The 22,233-nt window shown below is 35.0% G+C and overlaps 1 protein-coding gene across 13 annotated transcripts in view; it reads right to left on the bottom strand.

Moving 5' to 3' along the window:
* Nucleotides 1-22,233, bottom strand: part of HERC3 (HECT and RLD domain containing E3 ubiquitin protein ligase 3) — a 159,138-nt gene that overhangs the window by 63,566 nt on the left and 73,339 nt on the right. For 8 of the 13 annotated variants that reach the window (XM_056803314.1, XM_016422963.2, XM_056803316.1 and 5 more), the window contains 5 exons: nt 21,719-21,795; nt 15,492-15,616; nt 14,625-14,687; nt 6,690-6,801; nt 286-475 (listed from right to left, as the gene is read on the bottom strand). In XM_056803314.1, the coding sequence (XP_056659292.1) occupies nt 286-475; nt 6,690-6,801; nt 14,625-14,687; nt 15,492-15,616; nt 21,719-21,795 (567 nt within the window). Of the gene's footprint in view, nt 1-285; nt 476-6,689; nt 6,802-14,624; nt 14,688-15,491; nt 15,617-21,718; nt 21,796-22,233 lie in introns of those variants that run through there. The other 5 variants (XM_001365041.4, XM_056803321.1, XM_056803315.1 and 2 more) reach the window with 2 other exon arrangements.

Below are 22,233 nucleotides of genomic sequence, written 5' to 3'. Positions count from 1 at the left end.
GGAATAAAAAGGTGAGATTTTAAAGACCAGCAAATACTCCAAATAAAAACATTCTGAATTCCACCCTAATTAAAATGTTGATACCAGAAAAATTACTACTTTCAGAATCAGAGAAGCTGGGGGTGAATCTCAGTTCTGATACTGACTAATGACAATGTCTCCCTGGACCTTGATTTCTTTTCTGGCAAAACAAGAATGTTGAACTACATGTTCTCTAAAAGTTATGGTTATATAAAATAAGAGGCAGAAAATAATGCAACAATTAAAGTACTTTGTAAGATTTACCTAAGACTTTACTAGGGTTTGCATCCAGTCGTAGAATAGCCATTGCCAAGGGAAGGGTTAATGTTATATAATATTTAGAATCCTGAAGTAGAGGGAATTCAGGCAGTATTAGATAGATTCTCATTGCTTCAACATCTGGTGGTGAACTGGACAACTGAGGAATCAGGAAACTTTCAAAGCTTTTTAAGATCTGTTAAAAAAAAAAAGTAGGGGGAAACTAACATCAATTCAAGCACACAAAGAAAATTACTTTGCTAATTCTTTCCCAACATTTATGTGATATTCATGTCTCCAAATGCAAAAGCATTCTTTGTAGTGTATACATACTCTTTTATTCATGTTCAGCAATATATTAAAAAAAAAACAATCCTTACCTTTCATCTTAGAATCAATACTGTGTATTAGTTCCAAAGCAGAAGAACAGTAAGGGCTAGGCAATGGAAGTTAAGTGACTTGCCCAGGGTCACACAGTTAGGTGGAATCTGGGGCAAGATTTGAACCCAGGACCTTCTATCCTTCTCTAGAGAAGCCTAGTTCTCTATCCAATGAGCCACCTGACTATCTCCTCAGTAATACATTTTATAGAAAATTAATCCTGACAAAGAAAAAAATGAAAAGAAAAGAAAAGATTACAGCTATAGAGTAAAATGTAGAAATTCAAAAAAGGAAAAATTACTCTGCCAAAGAAACAAAATACCACAGCCTTACCTCAGAATATTTTTTAAAAGAAATTTTACAAATTACTGAAATTAAAATCCATGCCTCTACATGAGGAACCTCTTTTTTTTATTACATCAAAAGCTGCTACACAATAATCAAAATACTTCAGAGAATAAGTTGGGAACTTTAATACAGAAACTTTTATCTTCACAAGTGAGAGGTAGAATGATGAAGTGAATAGATAACCAACCACTAAGTCAGAAATAAATGGATTCAGGCTCTATCCCTACTTTTTGACATGAACAGAATATGTGATTCTAGATAAGTCATTTAAAGTTTCAGTGCTCCCAGGCAACTCTCTGCAGACTGTGTATTCCAAGCACCAATGAAATAATGTTTTTTTTTTTTAAATAAGTATTATTCTGCTTAGCTATGTCATGAGGATTGTACATAGCTGCTGAAATGATCAAACTCACAGATTTGTTGAAATTCTGGACCATTAAACAAAGAAGAAAAAAACAACAAACTCTTGGATTTCAACTCATACCTATTAAAAATTGCCAATAATGACAAGACAAAAATGATAATAGTGGGTAGAGGGCACTAATGATGGCAGAACTATGGATTGGCACAACCCTTCCAGAAAACAATTCGAAATTATACTAGAAAAGTCACTAGGGTATATTCTTTGATCCTACTATTAGTCCCATAACCTGAGGAGGTCAAAGATAAAGGAAAGACTGTAGATACAAAAATATTTACTTTGCTACCACAAAGATACTGAAACAAAGAGGGCTCCCATCATTTGGGGAATGGCTGAAATAATTTTGGTATATAAATGAAATGGAGTATTATGGTGCCATAAGAAACAATGAATAAGAAGAATCTGGGGAAAGTTGGTAAAGATTTGCATGAAACTAATGCAGAATGATGTAAACAGAATCAGGAAAAGAATGTAAACAATATCCAAAAGAAACCACATTGAACATCAGAATGCTGATCAATTCAGTGACCAATATTGACTTCTGAGGGCTTATGGTGAAAAACATTCTTCTTCTCTTAGGAGAGAACTGGCAGACTATATGAGTGTGAAATAAGGCATCCTTTGTTACATATGCTCAGGATGCTTATTTATTTTACTTAACCATACTTTGTGATGATTGAGGGATTACAAGAATATGGGAAAGAAGGAATCATTGGGGAATGAATAATGTTGGAAAAAAGGACATCAATAAAAACATTTTTGAAAAAGAGATCAAAACTAGGTAAAATCTTGAGTTTGAATTCTACACTTATAAATTTCAAAATGTTTTATGTTCTAAAACATTTATGTTTATAGAGGTGAAACTACAAGTATGATAACTATATTTACTTCCCATCTCTTTAATCAGTTATCATTCTGATTTCCCCAGGGATTAACTGGTTTAAGATAAACATAAAAAAGTTTTTCTCATTCTTTTTATATTTTTTTAATTCTTACCTTCGCACTTAGTATTAACTCTAAAACAGAACAGTAGAACAGCAAGGGCTAGGCAATTGGGTTAAGTGACTTGTGCTGGGTCATACAGCTGGAGAGTACTTGAGGCCATATTTGAACCCAGGTCCTCCGAACTCCAGGCCTGGCCCTCTATTCAGTATTCTACCTAGCTGCCTCTTCACTCATGCTTTTTAAAAATATGTCAAGTCTGTGATTTCTTCCTCTTTAAGAATCTATTGTTAGAATAGGAGAGGCAAAAGACTGTAAGGTCTACTATAGGAAAAGTGGAAGTTTAGGGCTGGGCAGTCAAGTACCACACTGGGTTTGACATGATTATGGTTAATCTCCAGGCAAAAAGGGCCACCAGACTGCTGACGGAGGGCCAGAAACAGAGGAGGTCAAGGATAGCATGGTGCTCAAGGAAGAAGCAGGCTCATGAGGAGCTCTGATGCTCAGAGCCAAGTTGAAGTAGGGAGACACAGCCTTCAAAAGAAAAATGACTGTCTACCCACTACCTTCTTTGACCTAGGATAAGTTTTTCACTTCCTTTGAGCTTCAATTTCCTCTGCTACAAAACTGGAATAATGTTGTTGCATTCATTGCCCTTCAGGGTCAGCCCAGCAGCTCTTCTCCATCACCTTACCTTGCACTTATCTACTAGACATTTTATAAATACTTATATACATACTGTCTCATTGGTAACACAGGATTCATTTTTGTCTTTATATCTATCAATCAGCAGGAAGCCTAACAAAGACTACTTTATAGCACTGCTATGAGCAAAGTGCTTAGAGAATAGGATTATCTTTAAGATCCCCTTAAACCAGGGGTCCCCAAACTGCGGCCCCCACCGCACTTCGGGAAGGGGCACCTCCTTCATTGGTGGTCAGTGAGAGGAGCATTGTATGCAGTGGCGCCACAAAGCGCAGTGTCACCTACGTACATTACTACTTCTGGTGAGGCGCCTCGCAAAGGATTATGTGGCTGCACAATGCAGCATGGTGAGTGGTGATCTCCAGATCACCAGGAGGGGGTTCTGCACTGGGCATATTGCTGCCCAGTTAAGCTTAGGGTTAGGGTTAGGTTTTTATTGTCCAGCCCTCCAATGGTCTGAGGGACAGTGAACTGGCCCCTGGTGTAAAAAGTTTGGGGACCCCTGCCTTAAACTCTAGGATTCAATTGTATAATCTAAGATCAATCAGGTACATTTGAAAGGGGTTACAGCTGTGACCACTGATAGGTAACTAGCCCTACTGGGAAGCCAGGTATTTATAGTTTAAATACTGATTTCTGGGTTGTTTGAGGGGAGTATCTACAAGCACCACTTGTTCTAGTAAGGCCTAAGGCATAGTTTGAGGATAGGAATAAAGATCAAAGTTATAGAAGCTATGGGGTGAGGAAGAAGGATGGATAAGACATGATAAATATTCCCACCTTTCATTCCCTATTAGCTTTCACTCCCTGCTAATATGCCACAAATAATGATTAAATAAAATAGAACATCTTCTATCAGAATTATGAACAAACTTGAAGAGAATACGATCCAGCATATACTAGATAAGAAGTAGGGGGAAAAAACTCTCATACCAAAAAAATGGATTGAAATGTAAATACCAAGAAGTGCCCTGCAGGGATGGTCAAATTCTATATTCAATAGTGAGAGATTAACTTAACATTAATGAACAATGAATTAATTAGTTTGGTTTAATTCTTTGTCCCTCACTTTTTTCCACATATTACACTTTTTTAAAAAATGGATTCTTAAGCACTCATTAATAAGTCATCCATTTGGAACATCCTGAGTAAAAGAAGTCCCTTTACTATTGTAAAAGGGAATTATTTGTTCTCTCTGGGTTTATACTTGTGAAAGGGAATCCTTTATTCCCTTTATCTGTTTTGAGTTAACACTAATTTAAGTATCCCTACTTAGATTATGAAGACAGAATTAACTCTCCTTTGTCTACTTTTGAACTGAATCAACAAAAGATTGAACACTCTATTTAGTACTAGGTGAGAAGCTAGCAAGGTACTTAGAGAACTCACAAGTCACATACTTAGAAAGCTCCACACTTTTAACTCAGTCTCAAACTTGTGAATCCTAGGATCAGAATTTATACCCTCAGAAATTCAATCAGCCAGGAATCTGTGAACCTTTTTGATAAACATTCACCCCTACAGAAGGCAAGAAGTGGTTCCCATAAACTACCTCTTGGGTAGTGCTAGACAATTTGAAAACTGTAATTGGTCCCTGTGAAGAAGGGCAGGGATGAGAAGTCACCATAAAAATCCATGAATCCTGTGGCTTAAGTCAGTCTTGTGGAGATAAGTCTCCTGACTGGGGAGAGTCTTCAAGGGAGCTTAGTTAGAGACTGTGCCTTGGATCCTGGGTTTGGAGCTTGGCTTCAACTTGGACTCTGACACCTGGACTACTCTGTGGGGTGAGTGAAAGGCTAGCTCCTTTCCTAGTTTCTGGAGAGGCTAGCTTCCAATTTGGAAAAGGCCTCATGATTACTCACTACTGGCCTTCCTGGTTGAGGGCTAATTAATCCTATAAGATAGGATAGATAACTTTTCTATCCCCTTCACATTTCTCTACTTTATTGTTTCCTCTCTATTTTGTAAATAAATTTCTGACCCGAGACATAATAAAAACTGATGACCACATAATCTCATAAAATTATTGTCCAGCCATTAATTTTCACCTTTTATTTCACCCTCATCATTTCCTTTTAACCTTTTCAATGGACTGTCCTTGCTTTCAGATTTCTCTTTTCCTTGCTAAGAATGCTCTTGATTTCTATTTTCCTCAAGAAAAAGAGAAAAGTGCACAGAAAAGAGAACAAGAAGAAAAGGTTGGGTGAGAAATAGAATAAAAAGAAAATGAAAGTACAGATCCCTAAATTAAAGGACAAAAGAATGGAGAGAAGCAAAGGAAAAAAATTCAAGAAGAGTGATGAGGCTGATATGGTTCCAAATTACAAAAGAAGGTATTCAAATACAACAGAAGAAAGAATTGAGAGCTAAAAGCCTAGAGAACTGGAAGCTGGCTAAAAAAGAAATGGCTGAGCTAAGATAAAGTCAAATTATATAGGTTTGCGTCTTTGCTTCATTATTTACTCTTTTTATGACCATGGGAAAATCATTAAACCTCTAAGTTTCAGTTTTCTCTTTTTCTACTTTACGAAGATAAGAAATTCAAATGAAATAATGTCTAGAAGTGCTTGGTAAACTATAATATGTAATGCAGACATCAAATATCATTACTATAAAACAAGGGCATTATTACTGTGGGACTTAAATGAATTAAGTTTAAGTTTTACAGAATAATTTTTATACATATCAGCTACTATCAATAATGCAAAAAGTGATGTGCCCACATTTTTTGATAAAAGGTTTTAAAATACTTATATTTAATGTAGATCTACAAATACACAGTTAACAATCCAAAATTATATTTTTGTATTTGTATTTTTATGTATTATGTATTTCTATTTGTGTTAGCATAATTACTAAAAGAAGAAACCTTAAAATATTTAACAGTTCTGAAAATATATGTTGAAAATCAAAATAAAAACAAACAAACATGCGGTCATAAAAGGTATATTACTGGATAATGGATACCATGAGGCTTTTGTACAAGGTGTTTTACCAACCTTAAAACTCTGTAACTTGTCAGCAATTATTTAATTTTAATCATCTTAAATGCAAGCACATTTGTATATGACATGTATTCAATTTTACCTTTCCTTCTCCACACACTATATACTAAGCTGTATTTAAGAATATGGTTAACTTTGACCTAAATTCTATTCACAAAGTATTTGCAGAATGGTGAATTCTGGGAACACACAGATTAATGGGGAAATTAAAAGATGAAATTGACTTTCTAGTTATAAATTTCCAAATAAAATTTTAAGTACACAAATTTTTCACTTTCCTTTTACTGCATTTTTCTTCATAGACTTTTTCTTGGACTAGATTTATGATTTCATTTACAAAGGGAACTCTCAGTAAAGAAACATTATCTACCAGTGCAGATCTGAAATTTAGCATAATCTTAGAAAGCTGGTTGGAGAACTGAGAGGTTAAAGGGTTCTCAAAGCTAGAGGTGGGATTTAAATTCATCTCCTAGACTACATGGCTAACTCTCTACCTAGTATGCCATGCTGCTTCTCCTTTTAAACTTAATTTTTTAATGCACATAATGCTGTTGCTTAAAAAAAAAGAGAGAAAGCGAGAGAACACTTGTAAAATGTAAAACACATACCTGTTCTAGGAGCATTGAGTGCTGAGAGTTCATCAGCTTCTCAAACAACATTCTGGTAGAATTCAGGTCAATTCCTGGAATTTTGGGACTAGTTTTAAAATGCTCATCAATTCTAAAATGAACCAAAAAATACACACAAATGTACATCTAAGAATGAAAACAATGTGTTAAAAATAACCAAAAATAAACACTCACAATGGTGTTATGGATGTAGCAATAATGCATTTTAACCCAGAGTCAAAAGCCCTCCAGATGGACAGAGGACTCTTCCCAAACGCAAAGGTAATAATAGGCTGGGGTCTACATAAAATTTCACTTCATTCATGTGTCCAACACATATTTAATAAATGTCTGATGCATGTTTAGCACCATACTAGGCAGAGGGGAAACAACATAAGGTCCTCATGGGGGGTAGGGGAATCTAATGGGAAGATAAGACAACACAGAGCTCCTTAATTAATAAAATACTTCATGATAAGTACATAAGAGGTACAAAACAAAACACTATTTAGGATTCAAGGATGAATGCCAGCACCAAGGCACCAGGGAAGATTTTGAGAAAGAAAAGAGAAAGGCTGTTAACTCCACATATCCTTTTTGCTAGGCATTCATCAACAGAAAGCATGACTCTGCTGCCACTTTTATCCAATTTTTAACCTAATGAAAGTCCCAACATTACCTTGACCTATAACAGTGGTAGGAGGAGAGCAGAAGGGGATAAGCATTTATATAATTCCCACTAGAGACCAAGTATTATGCTAAACATCTTACAAATATTATCACATTGGATCCTCACATAACTCCGCAAGGTAAGTGCTATTACTCCCATTTTACAGTTGAGGAAATTAAGTGATTTACCCAGGATCACACAGTAAATATCTGAGGCCACATCTGAACTCAGATCTCCCGAATTTTCTGATTGGTACTCTTTGCAGTGTGCCACCTACCTATCCCATAGTGTACAGTAATTCTGGTCAGATAGACAAGAATGGAACTGAATAAAAACTCTTGGTCAATGGAAGAGTTTTACTGGAATAAGAGTGAAGTGAATAAATGGTTTTTGAGATCTCTCTCCCTCTCTCTCTCTCTCTCAGAGTGCTCCATGATCCAATATGATTTAGTTTTCATATGATAGTATAACAACATGGTTTATATTTACAGGTCTGGGCTTGTTACAGTAAAAACTGAATTTTTTTTACATTAAAATTAGTTTCCAGCATCGGGGAGGGATGAACCATCATATTATTTACTTCACTCTAACAGAAAATTTAGAAAGACAAAAATAAAAACCTAGCTTTACTTCTTTCAAAGGGATACAGTGACCAGCTCACAGAAAGAAATTAAATAGGTACAAGTCAGTGAAGCTGAGCAACTTTTAACTTCTCAAGTTAGCTTTTACCCAGATAAGTTTCATTATTTCATAATCTTTAGTAAACTTACAAAATCTTCACACTGGACACATAATTTAATTCATACAGGTATATAGAATAGTAATAGCTAGAAACAGCTAACATTTATTTAGCACTACTTTGTGCCAAGCACTATGCTTAAATTCCTATCTCATTTGATCCTCATCTAAACCATGAGAGGTAGGTGCTATTATTATTCCCATTTTACATATGAGGAAAATTGAGGCAAACAGTTTAAGTGACTTGCCCAGGGTTACACTGCTAGTAAATGTATAAAGCTGGATTTTAACCCAGGTTTTTCTGAATCTGGATCCAACACTATCCACTGAGCCAATTAGTGCCTAAATAGATATACATACATACACAGAAACATATAGACATATACAGATGGACAATTCGTTTAGTTGTTAAGAGCTGTAGTCAAAGGGTCACTGATAATTGGAAGTATATTATATTATATATGGAAGTATATTAAGTGAAGTTCACAGGGGTCAGACTGAAGACAACTTTGCAAATGGCCCCAAGTATAACAAAATCTTTATTTTTTTCCATTTGAATGAGTTTATTTAGTCAATTTAGAATATTATTCCTTGGTTACAATAATCACATTATTTCCCTCCCTCCCCTCCACCCGCAGCCAACGGGCAATTTCATTGGGTATTACTTGTGTCCTTGATCAGAACCTATTTCCATGTTGTTGTTTACACTAGAATGTTCATTTAAAGTCTACATCCCCAACCATATCCCTTGGATCCATGCATTCAAGCAGTTGTTTTTCTTCAGTGTTTTTACTCCCACTGTGTTTCCTGTGGATGTGGATAGTGGTTATTCTCATTTATTCCTCCAAGTTGTTCAGGGTCATTGCATTGCCACTAATGGAGAAGTCCATTACACTTGATTGTACCACAGTGTATCCGTCTCTATGTATAATGTTCTCCTGGTTCTGCTCCTCTCACTGCATCACTTCCTTGAGGTCGTTCCAGTCTCCATGGAATTCCTCCACTTTATTATTCCTTTGAGCACAATAGTATTCCATCACCAACAGATACCACAATTTGTTCAGCCATTCCCCAATTGGAGGGCATCCCCTCATTTTTCAGTTTTTTGCCACCACAAAGAGTGCAGCTATGAATATTTTTGTACATGTCTTTTTCCTTATTATCTCTTTGGGGTATAAACCCAGCAGTGCTATGGCTGGATCAAAGGGCAGACAGTCTTTTGTTGCCCTAACAAAATCTTTATATCATATCAAGAGCAACATTCTCTATAGGTAATACTTAGGTAAACTCAGAATAAACCTGGAATATTTGATGAGATCATACTATCCTACAACCAAACATATATTTGCAAATATAATATGACCCTCCAAATCTAATAAAAGCCTGAGTGTATTTACAGAGCAGGAAGATAAATCAATTTCAGGTCAACCAATGATTTCCCCCTTTTCAATGTCTATTTTGCCCCCTTGTTCAAGAACATCAGGGTAGTTTTTATTCCTTATAGTATGATGTTGTATGATGTCATGATTTCTGTTTATTTCTGGGTTTTCAGGTAGAACAATGATTCTCAAATTGTCTCTTCATGATCTGCTTTACTGAACTGTCATTTTGTTAGTGAGATATTTTGTTTTCTTCTATTTTGTCAGTCTTTTGACTTTGCCTTGTTAATTCTTGCTGTTTTGCAAGATCATTGTCTTCCAATTGCCTAATTCTGGTCTTTAAAGACTGGTTGTCTGCCATAATCTTTTGATTTTTCCTTTTCGGTTTGGTCTATCCTGCTTTTTGTGGCTTCCAGCTGTTTCTCCAAGATTTCATAGAACACCCTCTACACTAAATTCTCAAAAGACAAACTCCAGTAATGTAATTGCCAAATTCAGGAACTTCCAAAGTAGGGAAAAAATTTTACAAGAAGCCAAAAAGTGATAATTCAGATATCAAGGAGCACCAATCAGGATTATATAAGATCTGGCAGCTTCCACACTAAAGGACCCCAAGGGTTGAAATGATATTCAGAAAGGCAAGAGAAAATTGGGTCTTCAACCAAGCATCACCTACCCATCAAAACTGACTATATACTTCCAGGGGAAACTATGGGCATTCAACAAAATAGAAGATTTCCAAGTATTTGTGAAGAAAAGACCAGAACTAAGTGGATAGTTTGATATCCGAACACAAAAATCAAGAGAAACATGAAAGGTAATTAAGAAAAAGAGGGGAAAGGGAAAAAATTTTTTTAAATTTAAACTTTCTTCTTTAAGGGCTTCAATGAGATCAAATTGTTTATATTAATATATGGGAAAATGTTATTTGTAATTGTCAAATTATATACACTATTATAGTAATTAGAAGGATCATTCACAGGAAGAGATTGGGGTAATAAGTGGTATAATATGATATGCAAAAAAGAAAAAGGGAGGGGGAATAGAAGAAAGCATCAAGAGAAACATGAAGAAATAAGATAAATAGGATAATCTATATAACACAAAGAGGCACATAGGAAGGGAGGGGAAGAATACTAATATAAGAAGGAGAAGAAGAGAGTGGTAATAGATAACTTAAATCTTACAGTGAAATCAATTCTGAGAGGAAAGAGCATCTAGATCCACTGGGGTATCAAATTCTATCTTACACTACAGAGAAAGTGAGAAGGGAAAACTAAGGGATGGAGTGGGGTGGAGAGTACAAAAGGTGAGGGAAAGAGAGGGGGGAGGAAATGTAACAGACCCTAAAAAATAATAAGGGAACAAAAAGGTAGAGGGTGGAAAGGGAAGCATATTACAGGTGGGGATTAGGGGGCTGATTAAAGCAAGCCACTAGTTTAAAAGTATATAGCAAAAGAAGAAAGGATAGAACTAGGAGAGGATATCAAAATGTTGGGGAATACACAAGTGACAATCATAACTTTGAACAAGAATGGGATGAAGTCACCCATAAAACAAAAATAAATAGCAGAGTGCATTAGAAACCAAAATCCTACCATGCATTGCCTACAACAAACACACATGAGGTGGGTAGATACGCACAGTGTTAGAATTAAAGATTAGAGCAAAATCAATTGGTCCTCAATTGAGAGAAAGAAGGCAGGAGTTGCAATCATGATATCTGACAAAGCCAAAGTAAAAATATATCTGATTAAAAGGAATAGGGAAGGTAACTACATCCTGATAAAAGGCAGTATAGACAATGAGGGAATATCAGTAATCAACACGTATGCACCAAATGGTATATCATCCAAATTTCTAAAGGAGAAACCAGTGGAGTTGAAGGAGGAAATAGATAGTAAAACTATACTAGTGGGAGACCTGAACTTACTATCAAATCTAGAAAAATCAAATAAAAAAATAAATAAGAAAGAGGTAAGAGATGTGAATGAAATCTTGGAAAAATTAGAGTTAATAAATATAAGGAGGAAAATAAATACGGACAAAAAGGAACACCTTCTTTTCAGCAACACATGGTACATTCACAAAAATTGGCCATACATTAGGGCATAAGAATGTGGCAAACAAATGCAGAACAGCAGAAATGATAAATTAAATCTTTTATAATGCATATATGCATATAATGCATAATGCAATAAAATAATAATTAGTAAGGGTACATGGAGAGCCAAATAAAAAATTAATTGGAAATTAAATAATATCATTCTACAAAATCAGTTAAAGAAAAAATCGTAGAAATAATTAATAATTTCATTGAAGAAAATGACAACGACAAGGCATCCTTTCAAAATCTGTGGGATACAGCCAAAGCAGCAATCAGGGGAAAATTTGTATCCTTGAATTCATATATTAACAAATTAGGGAGGACAGAGGTCAATGAATTGGATATGCAAATCAAAAAACTTGAAAGTGAACAAATTAAAAATCCCCAGAAGAAAACCAAATTAGAGATCCTAAAAATTAAGGGAGAAATTAATAAAATCAAAAGTGATAGAACTAATCAATAGGACTAGAAGCTGTTATTTTAAAAAACAGACAAAATAGACAAAGTACTGGTCAATCTAATTAAAAAAAGGAAAGAAGAAAACCAAATTAACAGTATCATAGATGAAAAGGGAGACTTCACCTCTAATGAAGAGGAAATTAAGGCAATCATTAAAAACTATTTTGCCCAATTATATGGCAATAAATATGGCAATCTAGGTGATATAGACGAATATTTACAAAAATATAAATTGCCTAGATTAACAGAAGAAGAAATTGAATTCTTAAATAATCCCATATCAGAAAAAGAAATTGAACAAGCTATCAAGGAACTCCCTAAGAAAAAATCACCAGGGCCTGATGGATTCACAAGTAAATTCTATCAAACATTCAATGCAATGGGGATAAACTAGAAGCATACCCAATAAGATCAGGAGTGAAACAAGGATGCCCATTATCACCTCTATTATTTAACATTGTACTAGAAACACTAGCAATAGCAATTAGAGAAGAAAAAGAAATTGAAGGTATTAAAATTGGCAATGAGGAGACCAAGCTATCACTCTTTGAGGATGATATGATGGTCTACCTAAAGAATCCTAGATAATTAACTAAAAAGCTAGTAGAAGTAATCAACAACTTTAGCAAAGTTGCAGGATACAAAATAAATCCACATAAGTCATCAACATTTCTATATATCCTCAACACATCTCAGCAGTAAGAATTAGAAAGAGAAATTCCATTTAAAATCACCCTAGACAATATAAAATACTTAGGAATCTATCTTCCAAGACAAACAAAGGAAATATATGAACACAACTACAAAACATTTTCCACATAATTAAAACTAGATCTAAACAATTGGAAAAACATTAACTGCTCATGGGTAGGATGAGCTAACATAATAAAAATGGCTATCCTACCAAAACTTATTTACATAATTATTTCCATACCCATCAAATCACCAAAAAACTGTTTTGCTGAATTAGAAAAAACCATAACAAAGTTCATTTGGAAGAACAAAAGATCAAGGATATCCAGGGAAATCAGAATCGACTGGCGGCCTCTTGGGCACTCCTAAGGAAGGCTTTAGACTTTGATTTGTCAATGTAAAAAGTGGAGGAAGACACAGGAAGTGATACAAGAGAAAGTATCTTTAAAAGGGAGTGACAACTTCCTGAGTGAAATTCTACTGGCAGTTCTTAAGTTCTACTTGGAGTGGAGACTGGTGGAGAATCTGCTGACTGGACCTGAGACCCTGTTTCCTGGTGAGGCTGTTCTAAAATCTCTTCCTTTGAAATGACATGTACTGAGCGAAAAGCTAACTCTTAACTGCTGAATTTTCTGAAAAAAACTAACCTCAGGGGAGACTTACCTCTTGAAAGAGATCAGGTCCTTGGCTTTGCCGAGGCCTAAGGCAGTAAATTACTTAGTACTTAAGCTAGATACCTTACCGTATCCTCTCTCTGATTTTCTTACTTCACTCTTTATACATTTGTAAATAAATTATAAATAAATCTCTTTGTAATAAGTTAAATTCCTGGCAACCACACTCTTAAATAATCCAGTTCAAACATTTAAAAATAATCCCTTTCCCCCCTTATATGACAAAGGTCTAATTATTCAGATTTATGATGAGCTAAATCAATTGTACAAAAAAATCAAGACATTCCCCAATTGATAAATGGGCAAGGGACATAAATAGACAATTTTCAGATGAAGAATTCAAAACTATTAATAAATACATGAAAAAGTGTTCTAAATCTCTTATAATCAGAGAAATGCAAATCAAAACAACTCTGAGGTATCACCCCACACCTAGCAGATTGGCTAACATGACAGCAACGGAAAGTAATGAATGCTGGAGGGGATGTGGCAAAGTGGGGACATTAATTCATGCTGGTGGAGTTGTGAATTGATCCAACCATTCTGGAGGGCAATTTGGAACTATGCCCAAAGGGCGATAAAAATTGTTTGCCCTTTGATCCAGCCATAGCACTGCTGGGTTTGTACCCCAAAGAGATAATAAGATAAAAAATTGGAAAAGGAGGGGATGCCCATCAATTGGGGAATGGCTGAACAAATTGTGATATATGTTGGTGATGGAATACTATTGTGCTCAAAGGAATAATAAAGTGGAGGAATTCCATGGAGACGGGAACAACCTCCAGGAAGTGATGCAGAGTGAGAGGAGCAGAACCAGGAGAACACTGTACACAGAGACTGATACACTGTGGTACAATCGAAGGTAATGGACTTCTCCATTAGTGGCATGCAGTGACCCTGAACAACTTGGAGGGATCTATGAGGAAGAACACAATCCACATTCAGAGGAAAAACTGTGGGAGTAGAAACACTGAAGAAAAACAACTGCTTGATTACATGGGTCAAGGGGATATGGTTGGGGATGTAGACTCTAAATGAACATCCCAATGCAAACACCAAGAACATGGAAATAGGTTCTGATCAAGGACACATGTGATACCCAGTGAAATTGTGTGTCAGCTGCAGGAAGGGTGTGGGGAGGGGAGGGATGGAAATAATACGATTCTTGTAACCAAGGAATAATGTTCTAAATTTAAATTAAAAAAAAAATCTTACTTTTTTTCAAGGAAACTTCCATTCCAGCAGGCAGCTGAGGATAGTATCTGCAGAACACCACTGCTTAAAATGAAAAAAGAAAAGGTGTTAGTTATTATAACTACTATGTAGACATTAATTATCAGTAATATAAGGTATTGCGTCCGTATTGAACTTGTTCCTATTATCAGCTTTAGCTTTCATTCATCTGCTCAAAGATTCATAAAATGTACAGATAAATATTCTAAAGCTATTCTGGTGATGCTGTCTGACCATGAATGGTAGAACATCACAAATGTGCCTAAAGAACAAAAATTTCTGGTGATCTAAAGGGTAGTGGGTATAAACTGGCAATATCACATGACCAGTTATGGAGCAGAAAGAGATATAAATGGGATGCTTGTGAAAAGGAATTGAGTGAGTCAAGTAGTCAATGAATACCAGATAATTTAAATGATGTACAGGTACCCACTGAATGCCAAATGACTTAAAGGAAGGACTCCAGCACATTCTTTCTGTTTTGTCAATAAATTTATATGAAAAAACATTCTTTAAAAAATAAAATTTTAGGGGGAAGCTGGGTATCTCAATGGGTTGAGAGTGAAGCCTAGAGACAGGAGGCCCTAGGTTCAAATCTGGCCTCAGACACTTCCCAGCTGGGTGATCCTGGGCAAGTCACTTGACCCCCGTTGCCTAGCCCTTACCACTCTTCTGCCTTGGAACCAATACAAAGTATTGATTCCAAGACGGAAGGTAAGTGACTTAAAAAAACAAATAAATAAATACATAAAAGGTAAAATTTCATCAATCTGGTCACCTTGGAATAAACACTACATAAGAAAATAACAAATATGCTCTTAAAAGTATAGAAAAGATAGAAACATGTACTTGATTGAATTGGAGTTGCTATGCTCTGATAGTTTTTGTCTCCAAATAGCTATAGTTTCATCATTTATTAAACTTGTATATTGTGCTTGATTCATAATCCTGAAGTCATCTGCGGGAGAGGAATTCTGTAATACATATAAGATAACAAGAAATGACATATTTGCCTTTATAGTCCTTTTTTTCCTCTCATTTCCATTTCGGAGGAAAAAAGAACATTAAAATCTTCTCCTATCAATGCTGCTTTTTAAATAGATATATACAAATATATCTGTCACTTTTCTCATTCCCATAGCTGACCACCATATAGCAAAAACGTCTTCTTTCCTAAACTAACAAGAAACTACTTACTTTTCCTATTATGTGTTTCATAGTAAACTCTTTTACTGAAATGGAGAATTTCTAGTTAAGAACACTAAAACTGTCATAATTAATAACATATTGGAAACTAATAACCAAAAATGTGGTGATTAATAAAACTAAAACAAATATGAGACTGCAATTCTATCTATATTGCCTTTAAAAAACTTGGATCGTTCCTGACATTCCGCACCGGATTTTATACGCCATCTAATGGAAGAAAGATTTATGCCTAAATGCACACACAGACATGAAGATTGTCTCAAAATTCACTTTACATCCAAATAACAGGACAGATGCTTTTAAATTCAGGAACATCTGTGTCCATTGGAATTAATAAAACATAAAGGGCAAAGACAATGGTTTCTATTAGGGAAAATATGATGGCAATTGTGCATAATTTTAATGAATATGTATAATAGAGAGCACACTATATTTATTCAAATGATTTGGCCTGTCTCTTACTAGTTATGTGACATCTCTTTCCATCTCCATGGGCTGTGCTTTCTTCTTGGAATTCATTTAAATCCTCCTCCTCCTTTCCACTATATCCCATGTAAGGGGTCTTTCTCAATCATCCCTATTGCAGCAACTCCTGTAAAATTACTTTGTACTGTTTGTATATATGCTTACATATGTACATATTGTCTCCCCAACAGCATCTAGGCTCCATGAAAGTATTACATTTTCCAACTACCTGGCTCTTACCCCTCTTTCTTGTACCAATACTCAGTATGAATTCTAAGATAGAAGGTCAAGAGTTTTTTGTCGTTGTTTTAAGCTGGGTGGCTCAGTGGATTGAGAGTCAGGTCTAGAGAGGGGAAGGTCTGGATTCAAATGTAGCCTCTATCTGTGTGACCCTGGACAAGTCACTTAACCCCCATTGCCTAGCCCTTGCTGCTGTTCTGCCTTGGAAAAAAAAATTTGAAGGAAGGAAGCCTTGACTCTAAGATGGAAGGTAAAGGTTTAACCAAAATAAATAAATAAATAGATAGATAGATAGATGAATGAATGAAAAACCGAACAAATAAATAAATGAACAAACAAACAAATGAATAAATAGATGGGTAGGTGAATGAATAAATAAATAAAGGGAGAAGAGGAGGCAATTATGTTTACCACCCACAAAAAATGTAGAGCAGAGGTAAAGGTACCAAAAAAAGCAGACCTAAACCAAAATCTACCTAAAACACTAACATTATTATTTTTTATTCAAACCTTTACTTTCTGTCTTACAACTGATATCATGTATTGGTTCTAAGGAAGAAGAATGGTATTGGTGACTTTAGATCTGGCTTTCAATCCACTAAACCAATTAGCTGCCTCTGAGCACTGGCATTAATAACAAGTTAATATATATTTTTTAAATTGCAGTTTGTGCAAAGAAAAAATATTTTCCATTTCCATTTCCTTGAGTACAATGATTATTTCTTTTTTGCCTATGCATCCCCATACCGAGCACAGTGCCTGATAGAGAGCTTAATAAATGTTACTGATTAAGTACAAGGTTAAACACACTCAGTGATTAAAACAGTGTATTATGGTACATCCACAAAGGGGAACCTCTACATTAATATTTCATAAATGTTTCTAAAATTTTCAATTTTTAAAAGAAAAGGAAACTGACCTTCCTAGCACAGATTACCTTTTCCCCTCATATTAGCATGTCATTTCTCTTCAGATTCATCTTATGTTGCTTAATGTTTGCCAATCTTGTTATTTGTACTTGATCCCACATTTTTCTACAACACTAAACGATTTTCATCTCTTTCAAGTTGCACATGAAATTTGTCATTATTAATCCCAATTAATGGTGATTAATCATAACAGAGAATAGATTGTGCATATATATGTACATATATATTAAATGGAGTTTTTGCAAAGGGAATATAAACATCAAGCTTATGCTCTACATACTTGAATTTTAGGAATAGAATAGTTCATTATTCTGGCTAGGACCTTTGTAACTGAAATAAAGACTTCCTCAAAGGAAAAAATGGTGATTTTTAGTCTACAGGAATTTAATTTCTTTCTGTACTATTTCTTAATGGAACTTGATTGCACTGAAACTAGGCTTAAGACAGGAAGAGAAGCAAGCAGTGCTTCCAAATTATTCCAGGAGCCTGGGCAACAGTCACTGGCAGTTATTCATTCTGTAGCTTCTGCCCATCTGTGCCTCTATGCTAAGCCTCTCTCTGATCTGTGGATGTCACAAAATATGCTAATACATGTTAAACAAGAAACAATAAGTTTCCATATATGTAGCATTTCAAATTAAATAACCAGAAAGGGGAAAGACAGAAATTCAGACTATGCTAAAGTATTTCCCTGGCAATTTATAATGAAAAAATAAGGAAAAAAATCCTTACTTCAATTAGGGGGGAAAAAGGGGAGGAGGGGGGTCAAGTAGGTTGCATAGTGGATAGAACACTAAGTCTGGACCTAGGGAGACCTGGGCTCAAATTTGGCTTCAGAAAATTCCTAGTTGTGTGACCCTTGGCAACTCACTTAATTCCCTCTGCCTAACCCTTCTATCTTATATGTAATACTAAGAGAGAAGGTAAGGGCTTAAAAAACAAATAAAATAACTCAATGCAGAAACTCAGTAATACCTTTCTTATACTTACTTGTTCTAATAAGATAAGATTAACTAATAAGATAAGATTAACTTCATTTTGTTTTTATTATATTTTAATAACAAATTTTCACATAAGTTTCCCAAAGTTATATGATTCATGTTGTCTCCCGCTCTTCTTCCCTCCTCCCTCACAGAGCTGACAAGCAGCTTGATCTTGGTTGTGCATATATTAATCACACACAAAATGTTTCCATATTATTCATTTTTATAAATGAATAATCTTATAAAACCAAAACCCCCAAACTTATATCCAAATAAACAAGTGAGAAATCAAATGTTTTCATCTGCATTTCTACTTGAACAGTTCTTTCTCTGGAGGTGGCATTCTCTCATAAGTCCCTCAGAATTGTCCTGGATTGTTGTATTGCTGGGAGTAAAGAAGTCTATAAATTTGATAATTCCACACTACTTCAGTTACTGTATATGATGTTCTCCTAGTTCTGATTATTTTGCTTTGCATCAGTTCACATAGGTCTTCCCAGCTCTTTCTGAAATCATTCTGTTCATCATTCCTTATCGCACAGTAGCATTCCATCACCAATATGTACCACAATTTGTTCAGCCATTCACCAATTGAGGGATATCCTTTTGGTTTCCAATTCTTTGCCATTACAAAAGAAGCAGCTACAAATATTTTTGTATAAACAGGTTCTTTCCCATCTTTTAAAATCTCTTTGGAATACAGATCTAGTAGTGATATTGCTGGATCAAAAGAATTCATTCTTTTACAGCCCTTTGGGCAAAATTCCAATTGTCCTCTAGAATGGTTGGATCAGTTCACAACTTTACCAGCAATACATTAGTATCCTAATTTTGCCACATTCTCTCCATTTATCATTTTCCTTTACTGACATATTGCCAATCTGCTAAGTGTGAGGTGGTACCTCAGAGTTGTTTCAATTTGCATTTCTCTAATCAAGAGGGATTTAGAACTTTTTTCATATGATTGTTATTAATAGCTTTGATTTCTTCATCTGAAAACTGCCTATTCATATCTTTTGACCATTTATGAACTGGGGGATGACTTGGATTCTTATAAATGTGATTTAGTTCTTTAAATATTTAAGAAATGAGCCTTTTATCTGAGAAATTTGTTATAAATTTTCCCTCAGTTTGTTGTTTCCCTTCTAATCTTGGTTGCATTGGTTTTTTTTACACAAAAACATTAATTTAATATAATCAAAATTATTCATTTTATATCTTACAATGCTTTCTATCTCTTGTTTGGTCATAAAGTCTTCCCATTTCCATAGATCTGACAGGTAAACTATTCTACATTCCCCTAATTACTTATAATATCACTTTATGTTTAAATCATATACCTATTCTAACCTTATCTTGGAATAGGCTGTGAAATATTAATCTAAACCTAATTTTTGCCATACTCTTTTCCAATTTTACCAGTATTTTTTTGTGAAATAGTGAATTCCTATCCTCAAAGTGGGAATCTTTGGGTTTATCAAATACTAGATTGCTGAGGTCATTTACCCCATATCTATTCCACTGATCCACCCTTCTATTTCTTAGCCAATACCAGATTGTTTTGATGATTACTGCTTTACAATACAGTTTAAGATCTGGCCACCATCCTTCACAATTTTTTCATTAGCTCCCCTTGATGTTCTTGATCTTTTGTTCTTCCAGATGAATTTTGTTATTTTTTTCTAGTTCTATAAAATAGTTTTTTAGTAGTTTGATTGGTATGGCACTAAATAAGTAAACTAATTTAGATAGGATTGTCATTCTTATTCCATTAGCTTAGCTTACCCACGAGCAATTAATGTTTTTCCAGTCATTTAGATCTAACTTTATTTGAGTGAAAAGTGTTTTGAAATTATGAAATTTTGAAATATAATTCCCATGTTTGTGTTGGCAAATAGATTACCAAGTATTTCATATTGTCTAGAGTAATTGTAAATGGAATTTCTCTTTTTAACTCTTGCTGCTGAGTTTTGTTGGAAATATATAGAAATGCTGGTGATTTATGTGGGTTTGTTTGGTAGCCTGCAATTTTGTTAAAGTTATTATTTCAACAATTTTTTAGTTGATTCTCTAGGATCCTCCAAGTATACTATATCATCCACAAAGAGGGATAGTTTAGTTTCCTTATTGGCTAGTTTAATTCCTTTAATTTCTTTTTCTTCTCTAATTGTACAGCTAGAATTTCTACAACAATATTAAATTAATAGTGGTGATAATAGGTCATCCTTGCTTCACTCCTGATTTTACTGGGAATATTTCTAGGTGTTTTTTTTTTTAGTTGACTGCCCAATGCATTGATCTGCTTTTTCCTCTTTTTTATTGATAAAAGTACTCATGGACATAAATTTTCCCCTGAATCCTGCTTTGGTTATATCCTATATTTTTATATGTTGTCTCTTTGTTGTCATTCTCTTCAATGAAATTGGTGATTGTTACTATGATTTGTTCTCTGACCCACCTGTTTTTTTGTGCTTCATTTCTGAAGAGGACAATAACATCATGGGGTAATATCTTGACTTATGTAAAAGTTGGATTTTGTCAGTCTTACTCTCTTCCAGAGTCATCAAAGTCCAGTGGCAAGACAAAGACAGGAAAGCTGGTAATGGCCCAAGAATGAAGTGTATGACCATGGCATCTTCTGTGTCTGATTAAGCTCTAAGTGTTCTACAGTGTGCCAGTTGAGGCTGCCCTTCGTGGTTGTTGGAACAAATTGTACCCATTCTGGCAAGAGAAGTCTTCATATGCTCCCAACTCACCAGTGGGTTGGAGGGCTGTCAAAACCTTTACCTTCCATCTTAGAATCAATACTGGGTATTGGTTCTAAGGCAGAAGAGCAGTAAAGGCTAGACAATGGGAGTTAAATGACTTGCCCAGAGTCACACAGCTAGAAAATGTCTGAGACCAGATTTGAACCTAGGACCTCCCTTCTCTACCGTTGGCTTTCAATCCGCTGAGTCACCCATCTGCCCCCACCACCCCTGGCCAGTTACTTTCAACCTGGATTAGCTCATCTGCTGAGATGGTTTTACCCAGGTGTGGCATGCTATAGCTTCTTGGAACCACAGGTGAGTTGGGTAAAAGGTGGACACCAAAGGTGAATGAACAACCCAAAGACTAGCTTAACATGCAGCTAGATACAAAAAATAACATCATTTGCTTATGGGATCATCTGTGAAAGAAATATCAGCTCATAAAATAACCATACTACTAAACTCTCCCCCAAATGATGATAGTCAATAAAAGAATTTACCTCATATTTGGAGCAAAGTACAAAAGTTTGATCCCCTCCTGAGAAGATATGTTTAACAATGTGATATTTAAAGGAATCTGTTAAAGAAATAGCAAACACATCATCTATTTTAATAACTGAAGATGTCCACAAATTCTCTTTTAACATAAAGCACTAAAATGTATTTATCAGCAAGTCCCAACTTTTATTTCTCTTTTGGCGTCACACAGCATCAATGAAAAGCCAAATGAACAAGTTACTTATGCAGAAGAAATCAAATCATGAAAATCCTCTAGTCCAATTCCTTTATTTTATAGTAAGGAAACGTTGAGTCTAGAGACTTTGTCACAAATAAGTCTGTGAAAGAGCCCAAACTATACCAGTATTCTGACTCTGGTCCACTGCTCTTTCCATTTGCAATCAATATATTTTTGAGCATATACTATGTTCAGATACTTATTACAAATTCTAAATCTATTCCAAACACTTCTACTTACTCCGTTCGAACTCCACTACTAATCCTAATTCTATACTTA

This window comes from Monodelphis domestica, chromosome 6 (genome assembly GCF_027887165.1).
Source record: "Monodelphis domestica isolate mMonDom1 chromosome 6, mMonDom1.pri, whole genome shotgun sequence".
In the NCBI taxonomy this organism is placed as follows: domain Eukaryota; kingdom Metazoa; phylum Chordata; class Mammalia; order Didelphimorphia; family Didelphidae; genus Monodelphis; species Monodelphis domestica.
The sequence above is the reverse complement of the archived record's forward strand: the minus strand, read 5'-3'. Positions and strand labels throughout refer to the sequence as shown.